General features: G+C 42.4%; 1 protein-coding gene across 1 annotated transcript; it reads right to left on the bottom strand.

Annotated features, from left to right (window-relative positions):
- On the bottom strand, window positions 1-11,277 carry LOC139414403 (prostacyclin synthase-like). The gene is made up of 10 exons (XM_071162316.1): window positions 11,199-11,277; window positions 8,886-9,009; window positions 8,425-8,600; window positions 7,518-7,664; window positions 7,174-7,301; window positions 6,562-6,770; window positions 4,235-4,400; window positions 3,581-3,762; window positions 1,978-2,129; window positions 1-596 (listed from the first exon to the last, which is right to left on the bottom strand). The coding sequence occupies exons 1-10, from the start codon at window positions 11,267-11,269 to the stop codon at window positions 446-448; spliced, it is 1,506 nt and encodes a 501-aa protein (XP_071018417.1). The 5' UTR covers window positions 11,270-11,277; the 3' UTR covers window positions 1-445.
- Between the last annotated feature and the right edge of the window lie 344 nt (window positions 11,278-11,621).

Here is an 11,621-nt window from a genome sequence, read left to right as displayed (position 1 = left end):
TGCATGCAACAGCTGTAGGATAAACAGAAGTATTCGGTGCAATTAGGGGTACATCAATTAAATTACTTACATTGTGTTTGCCAATGCCCCTAGGATCATGTACATTTGATGCTGCATTATGACGACTCATTGTCATAACAGTAGGAAAAGTCATTGTTTCAACACAGCCTTGAAATGCGTGGACAGAGTCCACGAGCCAAGATGATTTGGATGGTTTCCGTCATTCCTGTAGAGTATCTTCTGTTTCCAGAAGGTGTCAAAGTTATCAATATAAGTGACTCCAGCAGAGCTACAGTAGTCTTTTATCCAGATGTGTAATGCCAGCAGTCTGCTGAATCTTTTACACCCGCGGCCCAACGATGGTACTGGACCTGAAATGATTGACCGTTTTTTGGAGTCTTTTAAATCTAAAATCAGGATGGTGTGTGGGGTCAGGGGTCATGACCTAGTGCAGAGTCTTGAGTCTGTAGTGGACCTCCAGGTCTCCGTCAGGCTGGAGCATCCCGAAACCATATCGACTTGGGTTGACCGGAGGAACGGTGGCAGTCGGGTCACACAGCTCCAGGTCCAGCCGGGAGAGGACCATGAACGCAAACCTGACAGTCACAGGGAGGGGAGAAGAGCATGAGTTGAGAGAAAAAATCTGACCTGAATGTATCTTTGAGTACACAGTTGTAGATAGAATGTAATCTGAATGCAGTCTGCCATGTAATACAATATTTGCTTATCTCACATATGGTAAAGCCTAGAGATTGCGACCCCATACTGTATGTCTACAACTGTTCTACCACCTGCCTCTTAATCTCACTGTGGATTAGTAGGATTTGACCTTTAAACTACTAATATCTTCCACAGAAAGGCACACACATCAGCAGTTTGTGATCGTCTTCGAGGACCCCTATACGACTGCACATCGATACAGCATAAACTATAGCACTCAAAGCCGTTAATGGCAATTTCAATAATTTACGACAAATTTAAACTCTATAGAGATACAGGTGTAGGAACTTAGTTTGCTAAATTCCTAGTCAGTTTTCTACAGGAAAATAATCCTACAGCAACAGGACAACAATTATTATGTTGATTATAATTAATGGACATATTTGTATGTATTGATCATTTGTTTCTCAAGGGAGAAACAAGTCTGAAATTGCAAAGTGGAAATGACAAACTTCAGAATCCTTTTTAAACCTCAAAAACACTACAAGTAAAAAAATCCTGCATTGCTGGAAAATGTTCCTGCAACAGAGTGATCAAATTAAGATCCTACATCTGTATGTCACGTTCGTCGTATACATAATGAGCTGACCTAGGCTAAGTCGTGATTAGAGTTCCACATATTTATTAAAGTGAACCCTCAAAAAGCAAAAGACTAAACGAACATTAAATTCATAGCGCACATAACACTAAACCAAAACAATATCCCACAAACGCAGGTGGGAAAAGGACCACACTAAGTATGATCCCCAATTAGAGGCAACGATCATCAGCTGTCTCCAATTGGGAACCATACTCACACCAACATAGAAATTCTAGACTAGAACACCCCCTAGTCACGCCCTGACCTATTGCACTATAGAGAACCCCAAGGGCTCTCTATGGTCAAGGCGTGACGCTGTACCAAACATTTGACAGCTAAGCAGACAGAATGATTAATATAAATAAAGAACTGATCCTGAAAAGTGGATTTGCTTAGTTGTTTTATACAGCACTACACACTACAGATACATAGCCTAAGGTAGCGATCTTGATGTGGTTGTAAATGCCTCATTAATCATTAATACCTTACTAATGAACTCATTCATTAGGGAAACATCCATCCAAAAAACGTTATGCAATAGCATAACAAACGTGGAGTGGTTTGGATGTACTAAGCTTAGTGTGAGGTAACCTGCCTCCGGATCTGATTGTGCTGTCTTGCCAACTCCTATGGTCATTGTCAATAACAACAGGTGGAGAATGTCATATTATACTCACTGTTTGATGCCACTGACTGCAAAGTGTCTCCCAACACACATGTTCTTGTCTGCACCCCATGGCATGGTGTAATATTTCAGTCTCTCCCCATCCTTATAGAACTTCTTCTTCTCTGTCCCGTCTGCGTTTAGGAAGCGGTCATATTGAAATGTCTGTAAAGCAGAGAAGAAGAAAAGAAGAAAGTATAAAAGATCGGTGAAGAATCCAGCTGCGAACTGGTCCGTTTGTCACAACTTGGGAAAGCTCATGGGAGACGGTGTGGCCACATTAACATAACGCTGTTTATAAAATAGCCTCAGATATGAGGTTTACATCTAATTGTTGTATACGATGAATGAGTGAGTATGATACTGTTTGTATGATTGTGTAATATGATTTTAGACTGTTTAATGAAGAAAAATAAAATTCCCTTTTGATTTGAACTAAATCAGAGGACCGCCCCTGAGCCCAGTTAGGGTCAGGCCTCCTGGGATAGCCCCTTTTCTGCCATTCCGAATAAAACCCAACTTTGAGAAATGATCAGCAGACCAAGCTTACTTCAATTACGAGATGGCTAAAGGTTGCAGACCATGTTTTTCTCCATTAGGAGGACAAAGGTTGTAGACCATTGCTGAATATTTTAACCATACCACGTGGTTAAACTCTTAGACTATCGATACCGACAGAATAAGGACAAGTCTTTGATACTAATTACTAGTCTGCAGCTAGGAATTCAGTATCATTGAATGCGAAGAACGACAACCGCTGAAACACCCATTCTATAACAAATGTCACTTTGAACTATCCCCTCTAACCAAGACAAAGAGAGAGAGAGGGAGGGGAGATGGACAATTCTACGAAAGACACAAACTTTTCACCAGCGATCAATAAATATATATATTGTAAATATATATATTGATTGCAATTGTTCCCGAATGAGTGAGCGTTCATGTGTAAAGGATTAGCATTTCAATTGTTATAATTATCACTCTGTAGTGACTTCTTAGTCGACCCCCACTCCACTTCCCCTTTAGTCTAACAAGCCGCCATGACGGTTTAGCCCACTAGGGCAAATTCTCCTATCATTAGATTTACCTTGTTTGTTTGTTTGTTTATGCATTTCTGTGAATTACTTAGTTAGTAATAAATACAAAATTTAAGACAATTGATGTATGGATGACTCATAGTGAAGACTGGGTTCGTGCAGATAACCAACTATTTACAACGTTTGGAATGAGACTAACATGAGGTAAAGTAAACAATTAATTAATTCAAAGACGAATTGATCAGATAAAATATCTGAAAAGTTACTTTAGGAAATGATAACTTTGTAATCTGAATATTTTTCCTTGGTGCCCCGACTTCCTAGTTAATTAGTTACGTGATTAATCAGTTGATCGCGTAGTAACTAATTACAGAGAATCTTTGATAAAAACTATCAGTCTTCAGTTAATGATAGTAAAGACACAACATTTAGATTCATTGTATTAACAGGTGGTGGATTAGACTGAATAGTAATGTCAAATACATCTGTATACTGGTATGCTTCCAGTGCTTAGATTATTATGACATTATTTCAACACCAACTGGGTGTTTGTCAGGTAACCGTATTGTTCTGTATTACCTGTGGGTCGTGGTGTATCTGAGGGTCCATCTGCGGGCTGAGGAAGGGGAACAGACACACCCTGTCCCCCTGTCTGAGGTGGTACTCCTGTCCACTGGCCAGACGAAGGGTCGTGTTCTGGATCACCTCTCTGTTGATGAGGGCAGCAGCAGTCAGACGCAGGGTCTCGCTCAGAACACTGTCTTTGATTGGGGAAAGGTATCATACACATGACGAGAGAGGGTTGGGAGTGTGTGGGAGTGAAGGAGCTCATAATCATTACCTTTGTCCCAGATTGGTTTATAATGTAAAGTCAACTCCAGTGGTAGACAATGACCATAGGAGTTAGCTATAGCACAAACAGACCTGGCACCAGGCTACATAATCATAACACTAAAGGTATTTCCTTCTGGAAAGCTGTGGATACATAAGAAGAGGATAATATCACATCATAACTTCATTAAACCACTGTTAAAAACATATTTATCCATCTTTACTTATTCAGCTCTCTGAATCTCTTTCATTTTTTCACTGGTTATCCCCCCCAGTTCAGAGCTGCAGTTCAATATTTTACAGCATGTCTTTGGCTGGCTGGCAGAGCTAGGCAGAGAGCCCTGAGAGCGCTGAGGTGGAAGAGACAGCGAGTGAATAATAGAGGTTGCCTGGGGCTCTTACCAAAAACAGGTGTGCTGTGGTGCTCCAGTGTGTCCAGAAGGTGGTGCTGTAGGGAGCCGTCCTCCTGCAGAGCCAGGCCTCTGAGCTCCTCCTTCACTGCTCTCATGGCCTCAGGGTTGGTGAGCAGGAATCCCAGCAGCCAGAAGGCAGCAGGCCCAGCGTTACCCTGGAATAAAACACAACACAGACTCAGTCAGTTCAGAAACAGCAGGTGTATTACAGAGCAGAACTTTAAGGTTAGACAAATCCAACACAGCACTTACTCTGAGCCCACCAAAGACAGTGAACCCATTACCACGCATGATGTTGCAGTTATACTGCAAGGTTAGACAAAGCAGACACATCAGAGTACATATACTGTACTCTTTGAACACACTGCCAGAAGCCTCAAGGAGAAAATGGAAGTGTGTTTGGAGAAATCTACACACGGATGTTCTCTTTCCCCCCCTTTTCTCTGTCTTTTATTCTCTCTTTTAGTCCTTCCTTACATCATGGTACTGCGGCGTTTAGAGCTGTCAGGTCTGTGTAGACCGGGCGGTCAAAGTCTACAGAGGGCTGAGAAGTCTGTCTGAACAGTTAGACAATAATTGCTGTCGGTTAAGGGAGCCTCTCTCTTCACCATTTCCTCTCACAGGTCAGGTCTTCACTGATCCAATGACAGCCAGGGCTAATGCAAGGCAAAGACCAGGTCCAGTGGCTCTCTGAGTCCCATCACAGATCCCATATGATGAACACTGGGCTCCACAAACAGGCTTCATCTCAGTTTACTTTAGGGGGAACAGTAGGAGTCTTACAGTATAAATAGTCAATGAATATGCTGCATGTTTTTACTGACATTTTAGTGTTTTCCTGCAAATCAATAATAAATTAAGATTCAAAAACTTGGAATTCCAATTGAAAATTCACTGGTGTACACAGTAAGACACTTTGTTTCCTCCTCAACTCTTCTGAGTGTGTATTTGTGTACTGGTGTAGTTGTGTTGACAGCAGGGGAGCAGTCGAGTGTGTGATGGACTGAATATGACACTAGCTCAGAGATTCACTGGGCTGTGGAACTGCCTCCACCCCAATCCCCAACAACACATACAGAGCCATAAACATAAAGCTCTCATAACTATGTTGCAATACATTTTTATATTTTGTATCAACATGAGAGCATATTGGGTGTAAAGCATGTGACGAAGCATCTGCGATGGAAGAGACTGAAATTCAGTCAGTATTGTATTTTACACTGAGGAAGCCTACCTCTTCTCTGTGTGACTGGTCATGACAGAAACTACAACACACTACCTTCTCCTCACCCTCAGTTCTAATATGTTTCAGTGGTGCTCCTCTTCCTGGCACTGTCTAACTGTGACTGGGCCAGATTCCCAGCAGAACAAACATCAATAAGCAGGATACACTGATACTAAGAGACAAGCTGCCCTCTCCTATCCCAGCCTGGCAAGGGATTCAAGGTCCACAGAGACAGAGGTACCATCTTGGCCAAGGACTCTCTAGCACTCCCCTGGTCTGAGTAGGCTGACTAGGGCTCCAGTGCTCCAGGCTGAACAGAGCATCAAAAGTGCCAAAGGGAGCAGAGAGGGCCTGGTACAAATGGCAACTGTGCGTCTTTGCTGCTCTGAAACTTATGGTGAGACAAGTGCCAGACAGACAGACAGACAGCACACTAGCTCTCCCATCTGGCCACACAGTGCAACAACAGCTTATTCATCACAACTTGTTGGGACTGGTTTGAGGAAGGAAGCCACAAGGAACCTATTATTAAACCACCTCTGGAGCTCATGAATATAGAGTTGGAGACAACTTCATTGCTGTGATCTATATTGGATTTTGACATCATCATTTACAGATGATACCTCTAAATTGTCCTTAAATTTGCACACTAGGCCTAATTTCTTGATCTCATTTTGAGAACATATTCTGATGCCTCAGATGTATTCTGACACATTTGTCCATTTCTGTTTGAAATTAGACAGATTGGTTTGGGTGTCCTGCCAACTCTTCTTTTTTCCACAGAGGGCTGTGATCTGTGCTGTTCTGGAATGTGTGGACCCATTGTCTAAGACAACACATAACTCCAAACAGGTGCCATGGAAACACATTAATGGAAACCTTTTTCACATTCATTACTTCTCACATAATGGCATCATGAGTCAACTGTGCTGACATGGACGTTATGAGTCATTGGGAGAGAAAAATCCTGTGAACTCATTCATGCCAGGGCCACTAGTAGCAAAGAAGGCACAGGAAGAGAAGGTGGATTTGGTCATCGGGGTGTGTCAGAACATTGTGTGAAAGGATTAGTCTGTTCTGTCTTCTGTCACCTGGGTGGCCCAGAGCTGAAGCAGCATGGCTCGTTTCTGCATCTCTGTGTCCACTCCTTCCCTCTGTAGATGCCTGAGGTAACTCTGCTGCCAGGAGCTGCTGTCTGACCCATGATCTATGCTCTCTGACCCCTTTCCTCTGCTCAGCCAGGCTGGGGACAGTAGCTCCCACAGTCGCTCCTGGGACAGGCTTGCTGTCCTCTTCTCCTCTATCGACATAGAGAGAGAGACACAGGTTAGAGAGGCCAGATCACACACAGAGAGACAGGCAGACAGAGAAACAGGCAGACAGAGAAACAGATAAACAGAGATATGTACACAGAGAGACAGGCAGGCAGAGAGATGTAAACAGAGACAGGTACACAGAGAGACAGGCAGACAGAGAGACAGGTAAACAGAGACAGGTGCACAGAGACAAAGGTAAACAGACAGGTACACAGAGAGACAGGCAGACAGAGAGACAGGAAAACAGAGACAGCTACATAGAAAGACAGGCAGACAGAGAGACAGGTACAGAGAAACAACTGGTGTTTATGAATAGATAAATACTGTATACATATGAGTAATGTATGACTACATATTGTACATTAGATTAAGCTCTATATTATGTACCTTGCTTAAGGGTTGAACGAGCCAGTTTTGTGAGAAGACCATCGAACTTGCGGAACTCTTTGTAGACAGCAGCGAGTTCAGTGACGTTGTTGCTTTTCTCTGTACCAAAGAGTGTGAGATACCCAGCCCTATAAGGACAGAAATAAGTGTAACTCGAGTAGGTATTAACTCTTGTGTGTTAGAGTTATGCAATTTGGTCCAGGCATGATACTCAAATTTGACCCTAAATTAACCCCCAGGCCAGTGACCCTGAAACATTTCTGATGTTACCTGAAGAGCAGGATGACTATTAACACATGTACAGTAGCTGGTCAGCACAGACATAATTTATTTCTGTTTTTTACCTGAAGAGCAGGCTGTAACAGAGGCTGAAAAGTCCGTCCTGCCTCCACTCTGCTGGGCTACAGCTCCTCTCCTCTTCCCTTAGCAGGGTCTGGAGGTGGAGGTGCATGCTGCTGCTCAGTCTGGCCAGGCTGGGGCCCTGGAAGTGCCTGGACAGGGATATGATGGAGAGGACAGATTATTGCTACATGTTAACACAGATGGAATTAGATGAATGTGCATGTAGTCTTCTGGTGGAGATTAATTTCTTATTAGTTAGAATATAAGAAAATAGAAAATAAACTATTGTCCTTGACAGGGAACTGTACATTACGGTGTGAGGTCAGGTGTGTGTGGATAGGTGTGAGTTCAGGTGTGAGGTCATGTGTGTGTGGATAGGTGTGAGGTCAGGTGTGTGTGGATAGGTGTGAGTTCAGGTGTGAGGTCATGTGTGTGTGGATAGGTGTGAGGTCAGGTGTGAGGTCATGTGTGTGTGGATAGATGTTAGTTCAGGTGTGAGGTCATGTGTGTGTGGATAGGTGTGAGTTCAGGTGTGAGGTCATGTGTGTGTGGATAGGTGTGAGGTCAGGTGTGAGGTCATGTGTGTGTGGATAGATGTTAGTTCAGGTGTGAGGTCATGTGTGTGTGGATAGGTGTGAGTTCAGGTGTGAGGTCATGTGTGTGTGGATAGGTGTGAGGTCAGGTGTGAGGTCATGTGTGTGTGGATAGATGTTAGTTCAGGTGTGAGGTCATGTGTGTGTGGATAGGTGTGAGTTCAGGTGTGAGGTCATGTGTGTGTGGATAGGTGTGAGGTCAGGTGTGAGGTCATGTGTGTGTGGATAGATGTTAGTTCAGGTGTGAGGTCATGTGTGTGTGGATAGGTGTGAGTTCAGGTGTGAGGTCATGTGCATACAGGTCTAGAACACCTACTGTTCCATCCAGGCCCTCTCTGTGTCTGGGTTGTGATTGGGTAGTCTCAGGTTGAAGATCCTCTGCTTCAGGACCTGGGCATAGCGACTGAAGTCCAGAGAGGCTGTGTCATCGAGGACTGCGTCATAGGAGTTAGGGTCCAGCAGTACGGTGATGTAATGACCACAAACGCGCACCTGGAAGACATTATTTAAAACGTTAAAGTCATGGTATTGTCTATGCACGACGGTCATAGTCACATTACACATTACAATAGTATTGTTTGTGAAAGCAAAAGCAATGTGAATTGGAGATGCACATAGCACTAGATGCCATAAAGATGAAAGAAGCGTTTGAAAGTCAAATAACTTCTACAGGTTCACAGCAACACTTTCTAAGTCACTAACAAAGACATAAAGAAAGTGTTGAAGATTGACGAGGTACACAGGTACCTGGTCACAAAAATGTATAGAGAATCTTACCGTAAAAATGTCACCATGTTTTTGTTTCATCCGTGTTAGGAACTTTGCAGCATCTTTTCCAAACTCCAGGGCATGACCCAGCCATGGAATAAAGCCTTTGACTAATGGTGGCTCATTTTTCTTTCTGGGAGAAACAGACATACAGTTGCCAACCAAGATTAACCCTTCACCTCCCACACAAAACCAACTGGTTTCAGAGCTACAGTTAGGGAGATGCCCTAAAGTAGTTGAATGTGTGGGCTCTCCTTGAGCTGTTCTTGTCTATTAATATCCTGTATCATGTCATGTTTTACGTTTTGTGTGGACAACAGGAAGAGTAGCTGCTGAATTATAGATATCCTAATAAATACCAAAAAAATGACTAACAATAGTACTGCAGTGTAGACATTTGACATAGGGTTAACAATGGGTTTTGACTAACCATATAATCATGGTATAATGGTCTACGCTGCGTGTTCAACAATGTTGTATAATCAGTGAGACATTTATAACCCTGACATTCTTTTCATGAATTGGGTTCTGTGTAGAAAGTCAATCTCTTTGTAACTGAGGAAGTAAGACATTTGTTACGGTTTTCACAGCAATGTTCAATTTTAGGAAGAGAACACGTTTACAATATAACTTAAATATACAGTTGAAGTCGGAAGTTGACATACACTTAGGTTGGAGTCATTAAAACTTGTTTTTCAACCACTCCACAAATTTATTGTTAACAAACTATCGTTTTAGCAAGTCGGCTAGGACATCTACTTTGTGCATGACACAAGTCACTTTTCCAACAATTGTTATCAGACATATTATTTCACTTATAATTCACTGTATCATAATTCCAGTGGGTCAGAAGTTTACATACACTAAGTTGACTGTGCCTTCAAACAGCTTGGGAAATTCCAGAAAATGATGTCATGGTTTTAGAAGCTTCTGATAGAATAATTTACATCATTCGAGTTAATTGGAGGTGAACCTGTGGATGTTTTTCAAGGACTACCTTAAAACTCAGTGTCTCTTTGCTTGACATCATGGGAAAATCAAAATAAATCAGTCAAGACCTCAGAAAAATAATTGTAGACCTCCACAAGTCTGATTCATCCTTAGGAGCAATTTCCAAACGCCTGAAGGTACCACGTTCATCTGTACAAACAATAGTACGCAGCCGTCATACCTCTCAGGAAGGAGACACGTTCTGTCTCCAAGACATGAACGTACTGGTGCGAATAGTGCAAATCAATCCCATAACAACAGCAATGGACCTTATGAAGATGCTGGAGGAAACAGGTACAAAATATCTATATCCACAGTAAAACGAGTCCAATATCGACATAACCTGAAAGGCCGCTCAGCAAGGAAGAAGCCCCTGCTCCAAAACCACCATAAAAAAGCCAGACTACTGTTTGCAACTGCACATGGGGACGAAGATCGTACTATTTGGAGAAATGTCCTCTGGTCTGATGAAATAAAAATAAAACTGTTTGGCCATAATGACCATCGTTGTGTTTGGAGGAAGAAGGGGGAGGCTTGCAAGCCGAAGAACACCATCCCAAATTTGAAGCACAGGGTTGCCAGCATCATGTTGTGGTGGTGTTTTGATGCAGGAGGGACTGGTGCACTTCACAAAATAGATGGCATCATGAGGGAGGGAAATTATGTGGATATATTGAAGCAACATCTCAAGACATCCGTCAGGCAGTTAAAGCTTGGTCGCAAATGAGTCTTCCAAATGGACAATGTCCCCAAGCATACTTCCAAAGTTGTGGCAAAATGGCTTAAGGGCAACAAAGTCAAGGTATTGGAGTGGCCATCACAAAGCCCTGACCTTAATCCTATAGAAAATGTGTGGGCAGAACTGAAAAAGCCTGTGCGAGCAACGAGGCCTACAAACCTGGCTCAGTTACACCAGCTCTGTCAGGAGGAATGGGCCACAATTCACCCAACTTATTGTAAGAAGCTTGTGGAAGGCTACCCGAAACGTTTTCCCCAATTTATAGGCAATGCTACCAAATACTAATTGAGTGTATGTAAACTTCTGACCCACTGGGAATGTGATGAAAGAAATAAAAGCTGAAATAAACCATTATCTCTACTATTATTCTGACATTTCACATTCTTAAAATAAAGTGGTGATCCTAACTGACCTAAGACAGGGAATTTTTACTTGGAAAAGAATAGTGAAAAACTGAGTTTAAATGTATTGACTAAGGTGTATGTAAACTTCTGACTTCAACTGTATCAAGTTACACTGACAAATTACACCTAAATTATTTACAATGTTTTGTTTTGCAATCCAAATGTTCAAGAAATATGAAGAACAATTACCTTGTGCGGGAAGAGTAAAGCATGATGAGAGCGAGCAGACCACTGACCATTAAAAGTATAGTCCATAACATTTTCCCTGTTAAAAAAGAGATTGATAGTGTTATGTGTTCCTCTGGAGATGTGGGCTTTATAGTCAAGTGGCAGCCCTACAGTAGAACAGAGGTGTGGGGTGGAGGTGGGCGGGGTTGGTGACAGGTGTGTGTCATCTTAGTTTCTCTCTGTCAGTGGAGCTCTATCAACATGTTGTCTGCATGACAACAAGGGAACTGAAATGAAAATATTTCTCAAGAATGATTCAAACATATATATAAGAGGGCTTTGGTCATTCTCTGCAGATGTTCCTAACAGAAAAGTGAATTGTCTTAAACATCTCCTTACTGTTGTGTGTGAAAAAAAGGTCATACTTTATGTTCTAAAATCCCA

Source organism: Oncorhynchus clarkii, chromosome 7 (assembly GCF_045791955.1).
Source record: "Oncorhynchus clarkii lewisi isolate Uvic-CL-2024 chromosome 7, UVic_Ocla_1.0, whole genome shotgun sequence".
Taxonomy (NCBI): domain Eukaryota; kingdom Metazoa; phylum Chordata; class Actinopteri; order Salmoniformes; family Salmonidae; genus Oncorhynchus; species Oncorhynchus clarkii.
Note: the sequence above shows the minus strand (reverse complement) of the source record. Positions and strands in the feature narration are given on the sequence as shown.

Bases quoted from the DNA above. Each gene is read 5' to 3' on its own strand.
- LOC139414403 (XM_071162316.1), bottom strand. From the start codon at position 11,269: ATGTTATGGACTATACTTTTAATGGTCAGTGGTCTGCTCGCTCTCATC. The intron at 9,010-11,198 runs GTAATTGTTCTT...TGTTTCTCCCAG, and splicing joins CTTTACTCTTCCCGCACAAG to AAAGAAAAATGAGCCACCAT. The intron at 4,401-6,561 runs GTGACAGAAGAC...GTTTTATTCCAG, and splicing joins TTCAGCTCTGGGCCACCCAG to GGTAACGCTGGGCCTGCTGC.